The 25203-nt window shown below is 41.9% G+C and overlaps 1 protein-coding gene and 1 non-coding gene across 15 annotated transcripts in view; one reads left to right on the forward strand and one right to left on the reverse strand.

The window, feature by feature from the left end:
• The window catches only part of SEPTIN6 (septin 6), a 76352-nt gene that overhangs the window by 18194 nt on the left and 32955 nt on the right, over positions 1-25203 (forward strand). For all 14 annotated transcript variants that reach the window (XM_039842485.1, XM_039842482.1, XM_039842477.1 and 11 more), the window contains 3 exons: positions 2536-2731; positions 14955-15141; positions 17660-17821. In XM_039842485.1, coding sequence (XP_039698419.1) covers positions 2536-2731; positions 14955-15141; positions 17660-17821 — 545 coding nt within the window. The remainder of the gene's footprint in view (positions 1-2535; positions 2732-14954; positions 15142-17659; positions 17822-25203) is intronic.
• Positions 11477-11583, reverse strand: LOC120586089 (U6 spliceosomal RNA). Its single transcript, XR_005648593.1, has one exon. It is a non-coding gene; the product is annotated as a U6 spliceosomal RNA (small nuclear RNA).

Genomic DNA, 25203 nt, shown 5'->3' on the forward strand with positions numbered 1-25203 from the left:
GGACAGCATCTTAGGCTCAGGCTGAGCCTGTGCCAGCCATTGAGAGAGAGGCCCCGCCCTACCCAGCCCCCCGTTGGGCTCCACACTGATGGAAAGCTGGAATGGGAGCACTCAGTAGCCAAGGGACAAGCTCGCTTGATTTTCTGCCCTCTTCTCATGTAGCGTTTATCACGATTCCCTAGACACTCACAGGTTCTTTTCTTCCAGACATTCGTCATTGAGGATCTAATAATTTCCACAGCCCTTTTGTGCTGGTAGGCATTCAGGTGGTCATTTTCCCTGCTGTCCCTCCCTGCTGCCCTGCCCTGCCTGCTGGCCTCCATTTCTCCAGCTGTGTAAACAGGGTGGGCCCTTCCCTTTGTAGTTCTGTTCCTGAGGCTGGAGTGAGCCTCACACTGAGCACTCTCTGGAGTTCAGGAAGCTGGCCCCTCCTCTGTCCTCTGAGAATCCTTAGGATCAGCAAGCCAGGTAACCAGCTCTGGGTGCTGGGGAGACAGAGCCCACCACTCTCTAGGAGCTATTGGGCATTCAGCAAAGAGCTCACGGAACAGAAGAGCGGGTGGAGGTGGAGATGGAGATGTACATAGAAAATTCATTCTGCGTGTATACAAAGACAGGCTACAGTGTAGCTTGAACCTCAGCGCCCAGAGGGAAGGCAAGTTGGGATGAGGGAGCCACTCTTGTGTTCCTACCTCAGAGATGCTTGGCCCCATTTGCAGTTAGCTGCACCTTCACCTTGGGCAGGGAGGGGGTGATACATTCAGTGGCTTGGCCAGGTCTGTCACCTCCTGTTGTAGAGGCCTCAACTCACCAAATTTTTCTTGGGACCCAAATACTTCCTGTTCCTTTAGGGAGGAACAAAGGGACCTCTTCTTGGAGAATCTTTGCTGCTAATAGGTATAGCAGACCCTGGCTGGAAACATGATCTGTGTGAGGAACTGTTTCCCTGCATCCTGGCAATCGACCCCGTTAGTCAGACCTGGCTATGAAACTGGGCTGAAGGGCTGGGTAGCTAGGCTGAGTTGAATGGTCTCCTTGTTCTCTCTCTCTCTTGCCAGTCTCTCCACACACAGAAGATCTCATCATCAACAGATATTTTAAAAAGCACCTCCTGCATTCGTAGCTCATTTCTTGGAAGAAAAGATACATGGAAGATCAAAAGCTAGACACACAGAAGGTGGAGGGGAAATGGACTATTTGCAGTTATGTATTGTGCAGCTCTAACCCTAGTCCTGCACCACTTTGCGGATATGTGCTGTCATGGGGAGGGGATGGAATTTGCCAAGCCAGGATTTGTCCAGTGCAAACCCACTCTTGACTGTGAAGACAGCCAATGCTCACATCTCACAGGTTGGGATGGGGGAGGGGAGAAGAGGGGTGATGACAGCAGAATGGCAAGGTAGTCTAGATATTCAAAGGGAAGTTTAAGGTAATTAACTACTGAATCTTGTATTCTTGAATCATTTGGGATGGGGTGGGGGCCCAAATACAGTCTAGATCCACAGAGATTATAAGCAGCTGTAGTGCCTAGTCCAGCTTGTGGCTTCACGTCAGATGCCTAACTCCTATGCCACCAGTTTCCTTCCAATGTCCTCATTCCCTGAAGACTCCTTGGCTCATGGCAGTGCCTTAACATCCCTTGGGTCTTCCAGGAATAACCTTCCAGGAAAAACCTTCACTAGTCCCCCAGAACCCTTCCCCACTTGTCTCCTTGGTGTGAAAATTAAGAATTTTGAAATTCCAATAGCTTCATTTATTAGTATCCTGCAGCCTGTTAGTTAAACAAACAAATGGCTTTTGTTTGAAATTTAAGAGGAAGAATAATTTGTGGTCTGCTAAATTCCCTATCAGCTAAAAATGGTCTCACTGACAGCTCAAACCTCTGGGAGGAAATGCCGAAAGCTGCACAGTCTCTCCACTGGGAAACACATCCGGGCATCTGCAGAGCCCTATGTAGGCCTGGCAGGGAGGTGATGTGGGGCTGAGAAGATATTTGATGGGGGAGTGCTGTTCCTTTCTTTTAAAATTTAAAATAAGCTTTTAATTTTTATTACAAAAGTTATACATGCTCCTTGTAGAAAATTTGAGAAATACAGAAAAGCATAAAGCAAGAAGTGAAAACCACATATAATCCCACTACCCAGACATAACCATTGGTAAGAGTATATTCTATTTCTTTCCAGTCTCTTTCTAGGCATAACTCTGCATCTCCATAACTGCTTATAACGGTTTCTTTTTCTAACTATAAAAGCAATGTATACTCAATTTTCAAATAACAAAAAAATATGAGGAATAAAAGAAAAATTACCCCAATTCCACTATCCTGAGACGACTACGGCTAATATATTGGTGCAGTTCCTTTCACTCTTTTTCACTTAACTGAGATCAAATAGTCCATGTAGTTCTATATGCACTTCACTTAGTGTCTTATTGCGTACACTTTCCCACATCAATGAATATGCATCCAAAACATGATACGGAATGGTTTCATGATCACTGTGTGAATGGACCATAATTTATCCTTTTGCTTTTCAGGGGAGACAGGTTTGGGCAAGTCCACCCTCATGGACACCCTGTTCAACACCAAGTTTGAGGGGGAGCCAGCCACCCACACACAGCCAGGTGTTCAGCTTCGGTCCAATACCTATGACCTCCAAGAGAGCAATGTGGGCCTAAAGCTCACAATTGTTAGCACAGTGGGCTTTGGGGACCAGATCAACAAGGAGGACAGGTAAGGAAGCGGGTGTGATGGGGAGGCTGGTGGGAGGCCATGGGGAAGAGCTCACCACAAGGGTCTTGGAGAGACCACAGATGACATGGTCTTGCCTGGACATCCTCTCAGAATGGTGTGGGCGGGTAGCAGATACCTCACAAGCGCCACCTCTACCCAGGGTTCCTGTCTAGATCAACTATTCTACTCCACATGCTTTGCCAAAAGAAGGGTGTCTTTACAGTATGCATGGATGAGGTCTCCATTCCATTCGGCATATATTTATTGACCTACTACCTTGTGTCAGGTACTGCAGTGCTCTGACAATCTGAAAAGAAATGACTTTGTCTCTGCCCTTGAGGCATTCATGGGGAAGACTGGTTTTAAACAAATTAGTTTAAAACCAGTCTTCCCCATCGAGTATCAAATATCAAATCAAGTATGATATGTTCTGTCAAGGACAGGGTACAAAGAGGTAAAGGACAAATTACAATGCGAACATGAAGGAGAGAACAGTCAGTTCCATAAAGGGGGGTGGGGTCAGGGAAGCCTTCGCAGAGGTTTCCCTGAGCTGGCCCTTGAAGGATGGACTATTTTTCCAGATAGACCCAAGGGCATGGAGGGAAAGGTATTCTGGGCAAAGGTAACTGCTCATGCAAAGACAAAGAGATGTGAAAGATTATGACATATTCCAGGAAACTGCAACTTGCTCTGTTTGGTCAGACCAGAGGCAGAGTTACTGTGAAGCTAATGAAACTTAAGCTTCCCCCACTTACACAGGCCCTTTCCATGGCCCTACTGTAACTAAATTTTAGTCGTAATGTTATATTATCTTTTTTGGAGACCCCTTCAAATAATATAAGCTTAAGGCTCCACAAAACCTGGGTCTGCCCCTGAGCTAGTGCTTGGAATGACCTGGGGGAGAAGTAAGGGAGATGAGCCTGAAGAGGTAGAGCAAGAGCCAGCTCCTGGAGTGATTTATAGAACATACAGATGTGGAACCACTGAAAGGTTTTAAGAGGTAGAACGATGTTGTCTGGCCTTTGAAGAAGGTACTTTGAGATAGACTGGAGAGCAGGAAGACCAATTAGGAGACTATTGGACCAGTTGGATCAAGGCTAGAGGTAAATCAGGTGCTGAGATAGGGACAAGGTGACAGATTTGATAAATACCGAATAGGTAAAATCAACAGGATTTGTAATGGGGATGTGAAGGCAAAGCAGAATCTAGAATGAGGCCCAGATTTTGACCTTGGAGAGTAGACAAATGGCGGCGGAATTCAGTAAGGGAGGTAATATAAAAGAATCAGCTTTAAAAAGAATCAGATCTTTTCTAGATGTTAAGTTTGAGCTGTCTATGGACTATCGAGAGACATGATGACCTTCAGCAATAGGCAGTTGAATATACAGGGTTAGAGATCAGGAGAGAGTCTGGGCCGGAAATAGAGATTTGGGTTATCAAGGTATGGGTGATATGTCTCAACCATGGACACATGTAAGATCACCCAAGGATCAGAGTTAAGCAAAATGAACACTGGGCTAAAGACAAAAATCTTGGGGTGTTAAGTGAGCAGATGGAGGAAAAGACATCTTGAAAAGAGACAGAGCAGGAATAAGCAGAGAGGTAGGAGGATGTCTGGGGTGTTTGAGAATGGTGTGTGAATGAGAGGTGGGTGGGGAGAGCTCAGAAATGAGGATATGATGAGTGCTGGGGCCAAGGTGGGTGGGGGTCAGGCACAATCTGCATTTAACTAGAAGTCACATGGTTATCACATGTGCTCATCCCAGAAAGGGCCATTCATCATTTTGAGCAGTGTCTGCTCATTCTTTGAGGATTCTCTTGCTTCTTGAATGAACTATATCCCAAATTGACCTATTTCTCCCTTAAAGTTACAACAACCATCCTCGTTTCCTTACAATGAGTAAATATATTTAGCTTCTTACTAATTGAACAGATTTCTGTTTTCCATTTGAAATTCTAAGCAAAAGACACCTCTGCTTTTTATAGGCTTGTTGTGTTAATCTCATTTGGTTGAGAATAAATTATAGACCCTGGGGAAAGGGGATATTTGGGTCACAATATGAATGCCTATTCTCATCCGCAGATTGCGCAGGATCTCTTCAGTTAAATATCTCATAGTTCTCAGTAACATACATTCTCATATTTAACATTGGAAAATGCCTTGATGATGGTTTGGAAGGACTGAACTGATATGGCCCCTTAGAGGCTAATCTACTTCATTATGCTGTTTTTCCTGATTATAAATATGGTATATACTCATACAAAGTCAAATATGGTAGTACTACTCCTTATCTGTGGTTTTGTGTTCCGCAGTTTCAATTACCCAAAGTCAGTCACATTCTCAAAATAGTAAATAGAAAATTCCAGAAATAAACAATGTTTTAAATTGCACATTGTTCTGAGTAGCATGATGAAATCTTGTATCATCCTGCTCTGTCCTGCCTGGAATGTTAATCATCCTTTTGTCCAGCGTATCCATGCTGTATATGCCACCCTCCTGTTAGTCACTTAGTAGCCTCTCGGTGATCAGATTGACTATCACAGTTTTGTAGTGCTTGTGTTCAAGTAACTCTTATTTTACTTAATAATGGCCCCAAAATGCAAGAGTAGTAATGTTGGCAATTTGGATATGCCAAAAAATAAGCTATAAAGTGCTTCCTTTAAATGAAAAGCTGAGTACAGTATATACAGTACAGTAAGATATTTTGAGAGAATCACATTCACATAAATTTTATTGCAGCATATTGTTATAATTGTTTTATTAGTTATTATTGTTACTCTCTTATTGTGCCTAATTTAGAAATTAAACTTTATCATAGGTATGTATATATAGGAAAAACATTATATATATATATAATATATATATAATATATATTATATATATATATATATATAGAGAGAGAGAGAGAGAGAGAGTGAGAGAGATAGGGTTTGGTGCTATCTGTGGTTTCAGGCATCCACTAGGGTTCTTGGAATGCATTTACCATGGATAAAGGGGGATTCCTGTAATATAAACTCAAATAAGTAGAAATAAAAAGACTCCCTGAAACTGGGCTGGAGAACAGAGGTGATGTAAGCTCCAGGGATTTGTAATAACAAGCAGTGTTTTCTCCATACTGACAGGGCCATTTGGGCATAGATATGTCAGTGCAGCTGCATGGAAACAGAGCATCATAATGCCTGCTTTACCTAGGGTACATGGATAAACCGAGAAGAGCAGTGATGAAGGCCATATCCTGGGGGAAAGCCACCATTGAAAAGATGCTGGAGCAGAAGTACCCACGAGGGGGACAGAAGGACAGGCTGGAGAGGGGAATGCTTAGGAACTTAGGCTTTGGTCTCAAACAGACTTGGGTTCAAATCCCATTTTGCCACTTATTAGCCCAAGAAACTTGGACAAGTGTTTTGTGCCAGTCTTAGCACCAGTGTTGTGGCTGAATTGGCCCTTGTGGTTCTTACTAGGATTGGAAGACTCACTCAGCAATAACCACCAGGAAACTTTGTGGGGAGGGAGGTTTATTGTTCACAGGTCCCGGAAAGCACATTGCACACTGGCTGCACAGTGAGATCACAGGTAGAGAAAGAGAGAGAGCACATGGAGCCCGGGGTTCTGCTTTGATTGGGGTTGAGGGTGCGGAGCTAAGGTTTTATTGGTGAATTTAAAACACAAGAGAAGGAATTTAAAGTGAAGGAAGAGAAAAAATTAATGGTCTAAAAGGTCAGTTATGGAAATCAACCAAGATCTCTAAAATAAAGGAGCTTGGGGTGCGGTTAGGGGCATCCTGGCTTTTCACCTTTCTGTGGCTGGCTCTGTGTTTATTCAGATAGTCATCTTTAAAGTGTATGTCTCAACAATCAACGCTTAAGTCAGGTACTTGCATTACAAAAAAGAAAACCCACTGTCAAGGCTTACACTAAACAAGATACTTAAATTCTCTTTGCCTCAGTTTTCTCACTGGTAAAGTGGGGATGATGATAATAGTAGTATCTACCCTAAAGAGTTGTGGTAAGGCTTAAACGGTGGAAATGCATAAATAGCACCTGGCACAGAGTAACTAATGAACAGAAGATATTGTTATGATCATGACTTTTATTGATAGAAGAATCAAGGGAGCATTGTATCATGTACCATATGGGAGAGAATTATAAATAGTGTTCAGGAAGATAAGGACTGAAAAATTTCCATTGGGTTTGGCAACATGAAGTTTATTAACACATTTAGGAATAATTCCAGGGAAATCATGTGTAAAAGCTAGATTGCTCTGAGTGAATGGGAGAGGTAAAGAAGTAAAGGCATCAAAATAGCAAAAAGAGCAATAGAACAGAAAAGGGAATCCCAAGACCAGAGTCATGTTTATATGGGAATTTGGTATAAGTAAGTCAGCAGGGAAAGAATGGACACTAGGGAAATAAATAAGCCACCCATTAGGAAAAAAAAATAAGATGAGATCCTCCCACACAAACACCAGTCACAAAAATAGGTTCCAGTTGGATTAAAAACAAATCTTAAAAATACAAGGAGAAAAATAACTTTGGGAATAGAAAGGGCTTTTCTAATCATGATACGAAATCCAAAAATTGTAGAAGAAAAGACTGACAGATTTAAATTTATTAAAACAAAAAAAAAATCTTTTGTATATTGAAAGTTACCATAAACAAAAATAAAAACAAACCACAGGTGAGAAAATATTTGCAACCTATATAACAAAGGATTTTTCTAAAATGTAAAAAGAGATTCCACAATTCAATGAAAAATAAACAGGTAAAAATATAAATGGCTAATCAACATATGAAAGGATGCTCATTCAATTTCACCAGTGACTAGGGAAATGCAAAATGAAACACTGAAATATTTTTTCATCCATCAGATTTGCAAAAATAAAAATATAATATCCACTAACACCAGGTAACTTCATTCATGTTGCTGGGAGTATAAATTGATACAGATTTTTTAGAGAGCAAATTTGGCAATACCTATTAAAATTTTAAATGTGAATACCTTATGATTCAGCAGTTCCACTCTTAGATATATAGGCTAGAGAAACAATTGCACGTTTTCCTGAAAAGCATACAGAAAGGATGATCACTGTAGCATTCATTACGGAATAAAAAAAAATTATCAGGCTAAATTTCCACCAATAGAGTGAGTAAATGAGCTATGGTACAACCATATCATGGAATTGTATTTGGCAGTTTAAGTTGCAAGATGATATACAGATCATGATGCCATTTGCATAAATCTGTCCCTTTCCAGGAAAACAATAAACATTTCTCTCTCTCTCTCTCTCTCTCTCTCTCTCTCTCTGTATGTATGTATGTAAATGCATAGATAAAGATCTGCAAGGATAATCAACAAACTGAAAATAGTAGTTACCTCTGAGGAGGGGAGAAAAAGTACATGTATTGTTTGCATAATTAAAAATAAAAAGGACTGAAATTTTTAAAAAGGAAGCAGATAAAGTAAGGGTAAAAAGCTTTTCTGAACTGGGGAAAAGTGATAAAGCAGTGTCCAAAGGGAAGCAAGGAGGTCAGGAGTGACTTTTTTGAGGATGAGAGAGATAATGAGGGTTTGAAGAGGAACAGAAGCTTTAAGGATAGAGAGGAGGGGACATATGTGAGAGAAAAAATCTATAAGACTTAGTAACCAAATTAATGTGGGAGATCTAGTTCAGTTTATAAAATACTAAATGTCAACTGTGTGCCAGGTACAGTGTAAAGTGGCAGGGATACTAAGAAATAAGGCAGTCTTTAGTTAAGGAGCTCATAGTTTAGCGGGGGGGACAGATATGTATACAAATTCTACATAATGCGGTAAGTACAACAACAGAGGCATGTGGATGGGGACTGTGAGAATAGGGAGAGTAGCAATCAACCAAGCCTGGTGGTGGGACTGTAAGGTGGAGGTTGCTGAGGAAGGAGAGATGATTAGGAATGGCTGAGCTAAGTCTTGAAGTTTGGTAGAATGAGTAAAAGTTATGAATAACTGGCACATAATAGTTATTCAGTATGTATTTGTTGAATGAATGTGTGAATGGATGATATATACATTGATGGGAAAAATAAAACACTAAAGGGAATATCTGTAAATTTTCATCTTTCAAAACCAAATGTATCCAATGAATGGCTTAACTAGGATGCTGGTGTGGGTAGAAAACCTGTACAATGTATTGAACAGTGAATGACAAAATTTTTTTAAAGAGTAAATTATTCTTTCAAAAATTTCCACCCTTCCATTAAATATTTATTGGATACCTATTATAGGCTAGGACTTGTGGTAGGTGCAGAAGACAAACTTTTCTGGTAAGGGAAGAACTGTGTAGTTCAGGCAAAACATTTTTTTGAGATGAGAGAAGACTTAAGCATGCTTATAAATTGAGAGGAAGGAGTCAATAGGAGCTGAGGAGCTGATAAAGCAAGGTTCTCAAAGAGCTTGAAAGGAATGAGATGAGGTCAAGTGTACCAGGGCAATGGACCTTGAACAGGATTAGGGATCTTTCATCCTCAGACACTAGAGAGAAACAGGGAGGAATTGATTCATTTTTAGAGAGGAGGGAGTGAGGCAAGAAGTTGGGGTAGTGTGAACCTGGTGGCCTCAATTTTGTTGGTAAAGTAAGAGGAAGATCATCTTGTGAGAGTGAAGTGGTCGTGAATAAGTTTTGGAGCTTAAAGGAAGTAATAAAAGTTTAGAATGGTCAGTGAAGGCAATGGGAAAGGAGCCAATCAAAGCCAAGTAAAGGGATTGTCATGTTGTTTTAAAGGCCCATACTCATATGGGCCATGAATTGGTAGTGGTGCCAAGACCTATAGTTTTCTGATTGCTTGTAGCCAAATTAAGTAGCAGTGGTGTAGGAGCAGAAAAAGCAGATCCTGAAATTTATTCCGCATAGCAGTTTTGGTAGGCAAGTCGAGTAGAATGCAAAGATACAATGGGAAAGAAGGTGTTGATAAAAGAGTAGTTCAGAATTATGGGGTTCAGCCTGGGATAAGAAGGAGATGAGGCCAGGAAGAGACTTGATATCCTGTAGGATAATGGGGGAGGTCAAGGTACCAGAGGACTCTGACGTAAAAGATCGGGTTTAAGATTGAAGGTACAAGAGAGCTGGAAAGATGTATGTGAGGTTGTGGTCAGGTAGTGGAGTGTTTGAGAGAGGATGCCTTGAGTGAAACTGGTCTGGCTAGTGGTGAGGTGTATAGGTGGCTGAAGTAGAGGGAGCTGAAGGTTGTGAAATTGAGATAATCAAGGAATAAAGAGAGAGACCGAAGGTTGATGGGTTGTCCACAGCACATTGCAACCACTTAGAAGGGGGAGAAAGACTGGGTCAGGCACCACTGGAAGAGGATGGAAGAGGTCTCAAGTAAAGAAAGGACTTTACACTGAGGTAGAGGAGTAACAGTCTAGAAGTGGCACTGAGGAGCTACGTGAATGCCCACCTGACTGACCACAAGGTACACAGGTTGTGAAAGAATGAGAAACCTACAATGAAGAGGGCTGCCAGATACTGGTGTCCTCAGGGTTGCGATGTCCTCAGGGAAGAATGAGGTTTCCATTAGGGCTAAGAGGTAAGCAAGTTCTATGAATAGGTAGAGGATATAGGCCAGCAATTTTCAAACTTTAATGTTGCATACAAGCCACTGAGGCTTTTAATAAACTGCAGATTCTGATCCAGGATCAGAATGGGTTGGGGATTGAAGAATCTGCATTTCTAACAAGCTTTCAGGTGATGTTAATGTTGTTGATCTAAGGACTACGCTCTTGTACTCTGAATGGCAAAGATGTAGGCAATTTTGTTTATCATGGTACAGGGGTTTCAGAGGGCACAGTCGAAATGTTATTGAAGGAAGGTAGCTACAGAAAAATGAATCCATGGAGGATAGTGCTGAATAGGGATGAGTGTACATGGAAGAAGAGGTGACTGGAAAGATGGTAAAAGAGTGAATTAGCTGTTGTCATTTTTGGCATCGTTTCAGATCTGACTTTGTGGTATCTTGACTTTGGCGCTTGATATGGTGGTGTTCAAGTACAGTGTCTTTGACCAGGCCTTGTGGGTTTCCAGGGGAGGGGGAGTCTCTGATGGCTATGTTGGCACAGAGGGCAGGCACATGGAAGAGGAAGGAGACTAGGATGATTTCCAGGTGTTTAGGAAATGCGATAGGAAGACAGTGATAAGTGAGGCCATGGGAATAAGTGAGACCACTCGTTGATAATGTGGATGTAATGTGTAGAAGGACAACAGAAGATGGTCCAAGATGAAACTTCAGAGACAGGCCAAGAATTTAACGTAAGGTGAGTGAGAAAGAAGAGTTACAGAGGTAGGATATAATGGTGACAGAGCAGCCAGAGGACAGGGTTACAAGAAGGGACAGGTCAACATTATCAAGAAAGACGACAATTGAAGTGTTACTAAGAGATAACATTATTATTTTTCTATATATCTGTTTAGGAAATCTAAGGTAATCAACCAAAAAACAATTCTAATTAACAATTGTTCATTAAGGTAGCCAATTTCAAAATAAATATGCAGAAAGCCACGGACTTCTTATCAAACAACAATAACCAATTAGAAGACATTATGGAACAGAAAACCCTATTCGCAGCAAAACAAAACAAAACGTTAAAAAAAAAACAACTTCTTACTATAACCACAAGACTCTACGTGAACTGTCCCCTGCTGCCTCATGTTTCATGTCTTATTATTCTTGTTTTTATTGAAGTACAATTCACATAACATAAAATTGACTTTAAAAAAAAATATGAAACGCTTCACGAATTTGCGTGTCATCCTTGTGCAGGAGCCATGCTAATCTTCTCTGTATCGTTTTAATTTTAGTATATGTGCTGCCGAAGCGAGCACAAAATTGGCTATTTTAAAGTGAACAGTTCACTAGCATTTAATACATTCACAATGCTGTGCAACCACCACATCTATCTAGTTCCCAAATCTCATCAACCCAAAAAGAAACCCATTAAACAACAGCCCCATTTCCCCTCCCCTCAGCCCTTGGTAACCACTATTCTATTTTCTGTCTCTATGAATTTGACTATTCTAAGACCTCAGATAAGTAGAATCATACAATATTTGTCCTTTTGTGGCTGGTTTCTTTCACTATCGTGATATTTTCAAGATTCATCCATGTGGCCACATGTATCAGAACTTTGTTCCTTTTAATGGCTGAGTAATAGTCCATTATATGGATATTCCACATTTTATTTATCTAATCATCAGCTGATGAACATTTGGGTTGTTTTCACCTTTTAGGTATTTTGAATAGTTTATTATTCGTCCTCTGTTCACTAACTCTCAGCTCTCTTGCCCTCTTCACATAGTTCAAACTGCCTCAGGACTATTACATCTGTTATTCCTCGGCCTGAAATGCTCTTCTCCCAGATTCTTCATGGCTCTCTCATTCTTATCTTTGCAGCTTAATTGTCACATTCTCAGAGAAGCCTTCCCTACTCACTATATTTAAAGTAGCTGAACCCTCAGTCACTTTTTATCTCATTATCTTATTTTGTTGTCTTCATAGTACCTATCACTAACTGAAATGAAGTAATGTCTTGAGTAGGGGTTGTTTTGTGCCTTTGGCCCCTTTAGCAATCTATTGAGATCTATGAGTTCATTCTCAGAATAACATTTTTAAATGCCTAAAATACACCAGTTATACCAAAAATATAGTTAATGCCAAAATATTTTTAAATTGTGATTTAGTAATCCATGTTCTTCTCTATTAATTCCTGAAATGACAATATCTATACATAGGCCTAATAACTATCATAATTTAGAAGATGTGATGAGTATAAATGCTATTTTGAGATATTTGCAACAACTATAATAGGAAATAAAAATGTTGGTGATTTCTATTGGTTATGCAGTCTCGGGTACTGCTAAAATTACTGTAGATTGTTACTTATGTTTATACCTGAAGAAAATGTTAAACTTTAATTAGAGTTTAGTGAAAAAAGATGTATTTTTTCCCTGTCCAAGTTCATGGATGCAATGAGTTCTATCTACAGACCCCTTGGAGGTCTGTTGACCCCAGGTTAAGTAGAAGATAAGCAGTAGTGTCGAGGAGAGGTAGAGTATGTTGGAACTGGGTTTTGTATGAGAGGGAAGAGCTCACAGTAAGCCAGGGAATAACAAGCTAGAAGTTCCCAATCTACCCCACCATGGAACTTGGGTGTGAAAGATGTAGCAATTTCCAGATGATAAAGATATGAAGGGAGCAGCGTCTTTGAAGGAGAGTCGGGTATCACTTAGAGGAAGCATTTTGTGAGGAGGTAGCCTATGAGAGTAAGGGATTTTGTTTTCCCTGGAGTAGAGTCCAGTGAACTCAACAGAGTGAGGTAGAAGAGACGGCTGCTGTGGGAAGATGAGCCATTGGGAGTGGGGATGGCAACGTTACTATATTCCAGATACCATGCTGGACACTGAAGATACAAAGGTGAATAAAACAAAGATGAATCATCCATTTAGGATTAGTCTAAACCAAATCGTTTTGGTTGATTGGCTGGTTTGGCTGGTCTGATTCGTGCACCTCTTCAGAGACCCTAAGAGCCAGAGGCAGCAGCAGAAAGATAAGTCTGAGCAGGGTATCACTAGAGACTCAGGGGGAATAAAAGCTAAAAATGTTCTATTTTCTTTCCTCCTTTGATCCCTTTTGTAGAGCAAAATACTGAAGTAAAAATTATGTAATGGAGAAAAAAAATGAAGCAATGCCATGATCAGATCACTCAAAACAGCCAGTCATACGAAAATTAATTTAAAAAGTGTAAGGGATGGATCCCTCCACCCTCACTCCTAATTTTTCAGGAACCTTCTAAGGATCTCTGCAACGAAGAGATTCTTTGATGCTATTACCATTCAGAACAATGTTTGGCTCAGAAAATCAAAAGAAGAAAGAAAGGACTATATTTTTAGACTTTTCTCTGTGGCTCCAGAGGTACCTTGCACCTGGATCTCTCCTATGTATGTAGCTCCCAGAATCTAGGATTCTGTGATTCTTTTTTTTATTTTTTTAAGCTATTTTCCCTTTTCTACTAGAGGGATTTTTCAAAAAGGCTCAGGTTGAGGGCTGCTGCAGGTAAGAGGCATTGGCTGGGTGCCACTTCTCCTTTGATCATGTTCCCTTCTGGCAGTGACATCTGCAAATTCACTGACCTGGGTAGGATATTGAACCTCTTCTAGCCCAAAAGGAGGAAGCCCCAGGTGGAGAGGCAGCAGACAGACAGGGAGATGAGAACAGAGGCAGGGCTGAAGTAAAGCTGACCTAGTTAGAGCAGAAAGAAGCTTCAGGGGTCGCAGGAATGGCCTTGAAGAGAAGTGAGATGCTTCCCAGGATAGAGAAGAGCAGAGGACTGACTTGTTTAAGAAGCCCTGACAAAACCTAAAGGCTGCAAAGTGGGGCTATGTGTGGAGACTCAGTGAGTGCGAGTGTGCGTGTGCATCTATCTGCGACGGCTGTGGTAGGGGGAATATCTTTATCAAATTTTGCCCAAATACTTATATTTTAAAGTCACAATCTTGGAGGAAATGAGAACCAGAAAAATATATGGACCTTAAGGGAGCCAAGTGGGAGCACCACTGAACTTTGCAAGACTTAGCAGAACCCAGAGCATTCTGACAGAATTCCCCAGCAATGGGTCCAGGAGTGGTCCTGGCCACCACCAGGCTGGAGGGAGGCACAGGAAGCAAAGACTTGGGTCCAGCTTGAAGGATCATCAACTCATCCACAGATACTACTAGTGGGTTTCATACTGCATCGGGGCCCCCTGGGGATAAAAAAGTGCCCTTCACAGTCCCTGCCCTTCAGGAGGATGCAGTCTATTTGAGGAAACACTAATCCTTATGAAACAACAGTAAGAGATCCAATAGCATAATTATTTTTTATGCTCCTAGATCACAGAAGGAATTATGGCATAACTGGAGAAAGTTGTAGGGAGGGGGTGGACATTTGACTGGGCCCTGAGGTCTGGGAGGGCAGGATTGGGATGAGGAGAGAAATGGACATTTCAGGGCGAAGGCACACCAATGGGCATAAGTTTGGCTCATGTGGGGACCAAAGAGTTGACCAGTCTGATGGGATTGGAGGCCCACTGAAGGGAGATGGAGAAATCCAGCTGGATGGGGACAGTTAGATTATCCAGAACATTGTAAACTTCTACAAGGGACTTTATCAAAATCCCCATTTCGAAGTGGTTCAGCCATTTCCTTACTCTCCCCTTTAGCTACAAGCCCATCGTAGAATTCATTGATGCCCAATTTGAGGCCTACCTGCAGGAGGAGCTGAAGATCCGCAGGGTACTGCACACCTACCACGACTCCCGCATCCATGCCTGCTTGTACTTCATCGCCCCCACGGGTCATTCTCTGAAGTCTCTGGACCTAGTGACAATGAAGAAGTTAGACAGTAAGGTATGGAGGCAGGGGCAAGGGCAGCGGAGAGGCTGGGCAAACTGGATCACTCTAACTGGTCTTTTGTGCAAAGTAGAGGCCAGATTCCAGGAGGTTTTATGGCCTCTTCATCCTCTCCTTTATTCCTCCTCCCTCCAGAAAGATAGTGCTATTGATCCAGCACCTGTGTCAAATGCTTTGTTTTCCCAGCCCTGAGCCATCTCTCTGCCTTGATCCCTCTTGGGAATAAGGGTGGATGTAAACAAGAAGGCTGTCTAGGTCTAGGGGCTCAGGCTTTGATCATTGAAAGGTGTTTTTTCTTTGTCTCAATGTTAACTGGCCTGTGCTAAAATCAAACATGCAAATTTGATTTAGAAAGTTTTATTTTTATTATTAATACTGATTTTTATAATCTCAGCTAACATTTGTTAAACTCTCATATGCTCCCACTGTGCACAGAGCATCTCATTGAATCCTCACCACAACCCTATGAGTCAAATATTATCATTATCTCCCATTTTACAGAGGAGAAAACCAAGGCTCTGAGAGGTTAAGTGACTTGCCCATTGCCATATAGTTGGCTATTGGCAGAGTCTAGATTCAAATTCAGGTATGTAGCACCATGTTCTATTACCTCCATACCTGAGAAAGATGGCTGTGTGAATCAGGCATGTTCTACTTTAAGAGAAACTGAAAAATGTAAATCTCACTTCAGATGTAAATTAGACAGTGATTCTTCATGTGAAAGGATTATTTACTGTACAAAAGAATTGACTGTGGAATTATTTAAAAAACCTAATTACTAGTATATTTTCCCCCTAATATTTTATAGGCGCTTAGCACTTTGATGAGCACTTTATATACATTATTTTATTTTATCTTTCTAATTATCAAGTATATTGGATACTATTATTATTTACATTTTACCCTTGAAAAAACTGAGGCACAGAGAGTCAAAAATCTTGCTCAATGTTAAACAACTTGTATTGGGCCTAGGATTCAGACTGAGCTCTCTCAGACTCCAAGGTATTTTTTTTTTACAAAAATCTAATTTATATGCTATTATTTAGTAGCACATCCACTATTTAAAAACTAAATTTCAGCTACAATCAAAATAGGAGCAATTTTTCATTTTTTGCAGCAAATAGGTCACCGCCCGTGAGTAACAGACTGCTCTGGAAATTTCGCCACACCCTGCATGCCCTGTATAGGGCAGCAGAGAGCCATTTGGCTAGTGGCCCAGTGAGTGGGCAGGTTAAGTAAGCAGCCTCTGGCATATGTTTATAGTGTGCCGATGGAGACGGGAAGAAAAAGGACAAGGAGAATTGGCTCTGCCTGCTGTTCCACCTTGGCAAGGGCTTTGGCCTGCCTCTTTCCCAAAAAAGACTGCAAGGGAGGTGCCTCCAAGGTCCAATCTTCCCTTGACCTAGCATCTGAAGCTCTGTGTGGTATCAGCCTTTAGAGGCACTCCTAAGGCAAAACGCAAAGGAGGCAGAATTTGTCTTCCAAGTCTAGAGCTTCCAGATGCCCCTTCAGAGATTAGGGCTCCATTGGAAGCTGCTGGCAGGAATGACTGTGCTCTCTGTGTGAACCTGAGCTTGGAAGTTTTCTGTCTCACTAAGCCACGTGCATTTCAAGTTTCTTTACCTTCTGCCAGTGAAAGCCTTGTCCCTTCTTGTAGGAATTTCAAAGATTAGGGTTTGGGTGGCTTGAATTTGGGGGCAGCATTAAGCCCTTCTCCTGCTGCCTGAAACTGGGCATTTATATCTGCTTTCTTTATGCAGAAATTGACCATGAGACTCTGGCAGTATCTTTTTGCACATATCTCAGATTAAATTGGTAACTGAGATCTTCACCTAACAGAGTTGGTTAATCATTGTTTGCTACCAAAAAAGAGAGCCAGGTGTACATCTTCACTGAGCTCCACCTTGCCTCTTCTTCCTGCTATTGCACATGTGGGTATCCACCACACTGGGTATGGCTAGCTTACACTGGATGAATTGGGGCATTTTACTGTTAGCAAGGAGTAGTCACCTCTCTCCTTGTCAACCACAGATTTCCAACTGTCATCTTTTTGCTTCACATCATCGGAGCAGTGACTTTGATATTAAGATATCACGCAGCTTGTCAATTTGGATCTGAGCTGGTAGACAGCTCATGGTTAAGACTATGGACTTAGAATAAGGCTGAACTTGGATCTGGATCCCAGTTCTGCTACATACCTGCTCTGTAGTCTTGGACAAGTTATTCAATATCTCTATGCCTTAATTTCTCATTGGTTAAATATGGTAATGATACCTCCTGAAAAGGTTATTGTCAGGACTAATTATGTTAATCCGTGTAAAGCTCTTACTTCAGTGCCTAGCACTTCATAAACACTCATTGTCATTTATTATTGTTGTTATTTGGTCCAGAGGTGGCCAGTCCAAGACCATTGGGTTGAGCTGCTCCCTCCAGCAACCAGTGGGAAGTTCTAGGCCGTACTGCTATCAGTTGCAGATTATCAACAATAATCTCACTTTGCTCCTCCCTTTTCTAGGTGAACATCATCCCCATCATTGCCAAATCAGATGCCATTTCTAAGAGTGAGCTAACAAAATTCAAAATCAAAATTACTAGCGAGCTTGTCAGCAATGGGGTCCAGATCTACCAGTTCCCTACAGATGATGAGTCGGTGGCAGAGATCAATGGAACGATGAACGTGAGTGGGAGCACAAGGGTTCAACTTGCCGGCCATTTGCTTATTATTATTATTTCACCAAAGTATTACTATTTTTTATTATTATTATTATTACTATTACTATTATTATTATTTTTTTTTCACCAAACAGTAGTCAAACATCTTCACTATCAAGAGCTGTAGTCAGTTCTTGGTTATCTGAGTCTCAGGTATTTGTGAGAGAGAATCCAGAACCAAACAGTTCCTCTCTCCTAGTGGTGGCTGCTTCAAAGCCTCAGAGATACAGAGATTATTAGCCAGAGACTGAAGGAGGGAAAGGCTGACTCCAGGAAGAGTCTAGAGCAGAGAATTCAGAATTCCCCTTCTACCCTCCTCTTTGACGCTGCTCTGGTCTAGACCAGTCAGCCCCCAGGGAACTGCTGGAAAGGGAAACATGCTTTGTTTCTGACCAAAACAATGCTATGACAATTGATGCGGTGAAAGAAGAAAAGGCTAAAAAAATTGGCTGGCTTTGGAGATTCAAGGATAATCTATACTCAGATAATCAAGCCCTCTGCCTCTGGGAGAAAAATATGATATATAGCCTCCAATTTTTCTGGTGACTGGAGAAATGTTATTTTTAAATTTCAGGGTTGTACTTTGGTTTATTAAGTGTGAATGAATTTTTTAAAAACCAGCTTGCCATCTTGCCTCTCCTCCCACTCTCCCCCCCAACTAGAGGAATGAGTAACTAAGAAGGCAGAGAGTCAAACATCTCCTCATGCTTCTTTACAATGTGTTGATGCTGTTGCTGCGGAATCTTCAATGTTGTGATTTCAAGGAGACAGCTAATAGCTTTCAGAAAGCCTCTGCTTTGGGAACAGATTCCTTTTTCTCTATTGAGAGGCATCAGTTTTTCCTAATGACATAATGCCTGGGTATAGCCAAACTCAGGAAAGCCTTGTAATAAAAGCCATTTTTAGAAAACTTTCCTGCCACTGCTGTCCCATAAGTTATCATTACAGGATCAGCTTCCACCTCCTATGAATTGGCCAACAAATTAGCAAGTCGTTGTCTTGCCTGACTTCTTGCCCATCAGTACACCCAAGATATGTTTGTTATTAGAAGTCCCTCATCTTTGACAAATCTGGCCCCAAAATAAGGCTATGTGGATTGTGGTAGGTGAAGTTATATCTCTGACCATTCATGAGCACTAAAATTTTTTTAAAAAAGATTAGTGCTTATCCTTTCAAGTAGTTAAGGCATTTGAATGGAAACCAGGTTCAGTCACAGTGAGAAAACCTGAAAGAGTGCCTAGTCTGCAGAAAAATGGAAGCCTTGAGAGCATTGTCATCTGGTATCACCAGCACTGATGTCTGGAAGCGCCTGTCACCTCAGAACATCGAGCCCTGTAGGTACCTTCAAACTTGGGTTCCCTAAGTCACCAGGCAACTTTCAGGGCTTATAGTTCACTTTGCTAAGAATAAAGAGGGACGAAGAGTTCTCAGCAATCTCAAGGTGTCACACAAAACTACATCTCACTACATTGTGGATCAGGAATGACAATCATTTTGGCCTCTCCTCTCAGCTCAGCTCTGTCCTATTTGAACCTAAGGTAGGGGTGGCTTCAAGATTGGAAACTTCCCGTGCTCTGAAGCGGCACTTCTCAACAACACCGTTTTGGCTGCGAAGGGGTTCTGGGCCCTTTCTTACAGCAGTCCAGTTTTCCACTATTTCACTTTGAAAAACTAATTTTTTCCCTTTTTTAAATTAAAGAATAGTTGAAATACAATGTTATATTAGTTTCAGGTGTACAATATAGTGATTTGACATTGATATTGCTTGTGATGTGACCACCTGATAAGTGTAGTAACCATTTGTCACTGTACGAAGTTATTGCAATAATATTATTTTTCTTATACTGTACATTACATCACCACGACTTATTATTTTTTTTATAACTGGAGGTCTAATAGATTTAGGGCTATCCCTATGAAAACATCACTCAGCACTCATTACCTGGCATGCCACCATGCTTTTCTGAGTAGGAAAGAGAAGGGTGGCCTCCCAGCTAGTGTGTTTGGAACTGGGCATATGCCCGTGGGAGGGGGGCATGCCTGTGAATGTTACGTGTTATGTGTGTTATGATGAGAGACAGAGTGGGGAGTCACTGCTATAAAATATATACATGAACCAAGAACCACAATGGCATAGATAGAGGCTCTGTTTACCCCTACGGTGACCAATTCAAATTTGGGACGGAAACAAGGAGCAGCAGCAAGGAAAAATTGCCTGAGATCTTGAGGAACAAGCCATACAACTAGGGAGAAATCCAAGAAAGTACCCTGCAACGGCAGAAGGTAGGATGGGGCAAGGACGCGAGGCTGCCTGGGTCTCGAGCGGCTGAGTGAGACGGAGGCTGCAACAGCGGCAGAAGCCTCTTATAAGGGGCTGCGTCTGCGAGCAGATTTTCGCGGTGACGGACCTGCTCCGCTCACTCTGAACACCGGTGCCAATTCAGCTGCGCACAGGGGACACTAGGGACTTACAGGGAGACATTGTTGGAATGAGGGCCAAGGGGAGATTCGCTCTGTACAGAAGTGCCGGCGCTATCCATCCCTTTGTTATGTGTTATGTGTGTTATGATGAGAGACAGAGTGGGGAGTCACTGCTATAAAATATATACATGAACCAAGAACCACAATGGCATAGATAGAGGCTCTGTCTGGGAAAGCCCTCCCTTTCCCAGTGTGCAGACACAGAGCCACCATTACCTGTGGCCCCAGCCAAGCCACATTCAGGTTTATCCTCAGCGAGTCAGGTGCTCCTTGCTGAGCAGCACCTAGGCTCACACTGGAGGCAGCTAGCCTCGATTTCTGGTGTGGCCTTTTGAGGCAATTTTAAGCACAGCATCTGCGGGTTGCTTGCTGAATCTTAACAAACAGGTGGCCCTGGAGGGGCAGAGACTTGAGCTAAATTTGGCCTGTAGCTGAGCCCCTCTCAGTATTGTGCCACTGGACACCTACTTCACAAATCCACTCTAATAAGACCAGGAGACTTAGGAGCTTTCCTTAGTGCATAGAAATAGACACAGAAAGGCAGCTAAAATGGGAAGACAAGGAAACAGAAACCATATGAAAGAATAGAACAGAGATCCAGATATAATGAAGTCAAGTAATCTAACAGATGCAGAGTTCAAAACTAGTTATAAGGATGCTCAATGAACTTTTGGTTAAATTCAGTGAGAATTTCAACAAAGATAAAAAAACATAAAAATGGAAATGGAAATTATAAAAGGGAACCAGTCTGAAATGAAGAACACATTATCTGAGATGAGAAGTATATTAAATGGAATGAACAGAGTGAATAAAGAAAAGGATCGAATGCCCTATCTAGAGGATGGGAAAGCCAAGGACACTCAATCAGAATGGCAAGAGATAAGATGCCAAGACTATAAAAATAATTTAAGGAGTACATAGGATACTATTATGGGTCCAAATATCCATCCGATTGGCGTAACTGAAGAAAATCAAGATGTCGAACAGCTGTTTGAAGAAATGATGATGGAAATCTTCCCTAACCTGGTGAAGGAAATGGACATAAAACCCCAGGAAGCTCAGAGAATTTCAAAAATCAGGGATCCAAAGAGGCCCACACCAAGACACATCACAGTTAAAATGCCAAATGTTAAATACATAGAAAGAATATTAAAAACAGCAAGAGAAAAACAGATAGTTACTTATAAGGGAAAACCCATAAGACTGGCAGCTGATTTCTCAAAAGAAACTATGCAGGACAGAAGGACCTGGCAAAAAATATTCGACAGTATGAAGACCCAGGATCTACAATCAAGAATAATTTATCCAGCAAAGCTATCATTTAGAGTTAAAGGACAGATAAAGAGCTTTCCAGACAAAAATAAGCTGAAGGAATTTATTACCACCAAGCCTGTATTACAGGAAATGTTGGAGGGACTTCTTTAAGAAGAAAAAAACATGTATCAAAAACAGGAATAAAGAATGGTAACAACTACATTCCTATCAATAAGTACCTCAAATGGAAAAGAATTAAGTGCTCCAACTAAAAGCGGATAAATGGAAAGGAAAATATGACCCCTACATGTTGCCTATAAGAAACTCACTTCAGATTAAAAGACACAGACTAAAAAGAAAGGGATGGAAAAACATATTGCTCTGATGGACCTAGAAGGTATTTAAGTCAGACAGAGAAAGGTAAACACTATATGATTTCAGTTATATGCGGAATCTAAGGAATAAAAAGAACAAACTAATCAAAAACAGACTCACAAATATAGTGGACAATTTGGTGATGGACAGAGGGGAAGGGAGTTTGGGGGGCCAGGAAAATGGAGTGAAGGGTTAAAGAAGTACAAATTAGTAGCTGATGGATGGACACAGGGACGGGGAGCACGGCATAGGGAATGCAATTAGAATGAATATGTTGGCTAGGTGGAGGATCAGGGGAGGAGGGAGCGATTGGGGGGATTGTTTTATGAACTATATAGATGTCTAGCCAATGTACTGTATACTTGAAACTAATTAAAATAAATTAAATTATGTATATATGTGTGTGTATATATACATACGTGTGTATATATGTATGTGTGTGTGTATACACACACATATGTACATATACACACACACACATACATACGCACACACATACACATGAGGTTGGGGAGCATAGCATAGGGAATGCAATTAGCATTAATGTAATGGCTAGGTGTAGAGCCAGAAGAGAGAAAGAGCAATTAGGGGAATTGTTTTATAAACCATATAAATGTCTAACCAAGGTACTGTATACTTGAAACTAATCATAAAATAAACTTAAAAAAATATATATATATATATATATACATACACACACAAGATTGCTTAGCCTGCTTTCCACCATTACAAGTGTGTCTAAAGTCCCTGGGGTCTTCGGACAAGCTGTGGTGTATGAAGCTGCATCATCAGAGACCTGGGCTTGGGTGGTAGGAGGAATGGATACTGGTCTTTCAATTCTGAATTTGACTCCAGCCCCACAGCCTCAGCCACCCCAGTGAATTACCATGGGAATTTGATTGGAAGAAATGTAAGAAGCCTCTTGCCTAAGTGGAGAAGATCATACAGCCATCCTGCCACTCACCACTAAGGATTTTCATGGCAGGAAATGAAAGTAATGTCTCAGCCTCTCCCTTGGCTTTTATGAATGGCTGTGAAGGCCTTGATTTCAGACTGAGGGGGCAAGAGAAGGGAGTGAGAGGTCTTGTGGCATGCTACTTCCAACCTATGCTCTGATAGATCTCAAGGTTGTGGACTGTAACACTAAAAATTGCTGTGCTGTTCACATTGAATGCTGTTCTTTGAGTGGCCAAGAACCAGTTACTCTACTCAACCCTGTTGGCTAGCCACCTGTGAGGTCTTGGGCTTGGCCCCCACAAAGGCATTTGGTCACCTGGGTGACCCACAGGCACAAGCCTGTCCCTTCTCCTGAGGCAGCAGTGCTATTTTCTTCGTTTGCGCGCACTCTGCTGGGAATTAATCACCAAAGGTTAACTTGCAAGAATCAGGCAATGCTCTTGCTCAGTCGCTAGTGGGAGCCTGAAATGGGGGCACGTATAACCAGCAGCACTACTGGGAAATACTGTCCACCCTGAGAGGAAGCCACACTCAATTTGGATATTATCAGATGATCAGATTACCTGACAGCCTCTTTTTCACTGGACTGAGGGGAATAATTATCGACCCTCCCAAGTGTAACGGATGTAGTGGAACCAGAATAGACTAATTCATGTCAATTGGAGCATCAAACACTTTAAAACATGCAAATAGGAATTTAAGGTAGACACAAAATAAGAAAGGTGGTGAATTTAGGAACAGACTCCCAAGATGAAGCTTGAGGCTATCTCTTGTTGAAGTTTTCTGAGACTGGGGTCATCTGACCTCTGGGGTCTCCTGGGTGAGTTACACAGACTCCCTTTAGAAGCCTGTTGCTGTTTCAACAGCAGCACTGTCTTGCATGCATCAGTCTCCTCCCTGGGCCCACACATACAAAGTGTCACCCCTGTGTGATGGGGTGGAAAGGTTACCTTCTCCCTACTCTTCTTGACTCTATTCTGGTTGGCACAGCTATCAGTCTCTCAAGAGCAGCAGAAAGAGGGCCAGAGCCTGGCCCCATGATTTCCTGCCCTTCATGGTTAGCTGACTTCCAGCAAATGCCATTTAGCCAGGAGGCAGAGCACATGGCCGCCCTGGGTGGCTGTGGGAAGCTGGTAGGTATTAAATAACACGATGTCCTCACTACCCCTGTAAAGATTTGGGCGTGATGTCAGGGACCTGGGCAACTCATTTAACCTTTCTGTATGCCAATCCCTCCCCCCACCCCCACAAATCACAAATGGAGTTGATAATAACCGCCCTGTAAGGCTGTTGTGAGAATCAAATGAAATCTGTCTGGAAGCACTGAGAAATGATAACCTTGCATATATTTATCAGAACAGACTTTGATGCTAGTTGCAAATGAGTGGGCCATGGGAGGTCACCGGAGCCCTCTGAAATTGCTTTGGCGGGGGCTGTGTGTTTTAGAGCAGGGACGGGTAAAATGACAGCAGTTTAAGGAAAAGAGAAAACAAGTGACCCTGTCATTCTAACTAACGATGTCTTTGGAGATAAAAATAACAGACCCAAGGGACTACTGACATTTTTATACCATTGTTTGCTTCTTTTTTTTTCTTCTTCTTCTTTTCTCTTGAGACCAGAGAAATATCTCTCACTTCACATGCCCTCCTCCTCAATCACTTTCAGTTGAGAGCCCAGGATTTGTGAGGATGACACATTATGGTTTTTCTTTCTCACCTTCCTTGGTCTAGCCTTCTGCCATAGCTGCCTCTTGGCTCTTTTGTATTGTGGGGCTGAAGTTTTCAGGTGTCTACAGGAAGGGCAGAGATATTTTCCTGGAAAGTGTTTGGGAGTGACTCCCAACATGTCTTGGGTCCCTGAGTAGGAATGAAATGGCCCAGATGACACCCCCCCCCACCACAAGCTGGCTGGCAGAAATCTGAGATCTCTGGCCAGTGGGCAGGGTTTTCGAGATTTCAGTGCTCCCCTAACGCCCCATGTGTCACATGCCCAATAACCCTCTCAATCATTCCCCTACCAGGACCAATGAAACATTTCTCACCTCCACCCCTCATCTACCTTCTGTTCCATAACCTCCTCTTTCCCTCTTTACTATGTCCCTACTTCAGGGATGGTCAACAGAATGGGAAGGGGTGAACTGAGATGACATTTTGAGAGCAGCTGAGAGAGGTTGAAGGGAGAGCCACTTCAGCTGGATGGCCAAGCACCTTTGAGAATTAGCAAAGGTCCTGGAGCTGAGCTCCTGTGTTTTTCCACTCTGAAGAACATTCTTGGGATGCA

This window comes from Pteropus medius, unplaced genomic scaffold (genome assembly GCF_902729225.1).
Source record: "Pteropus medius unplaced genomic scaffold, Ma_sr-lr_union100, whole genome shotgun sequence".
Taxonomy (NCBI): Eukaryota; Metazoa; Chordata; class Mammalia; order Chiroptera; family Pteropodidae; genus Pteropus; species Pteropus medius.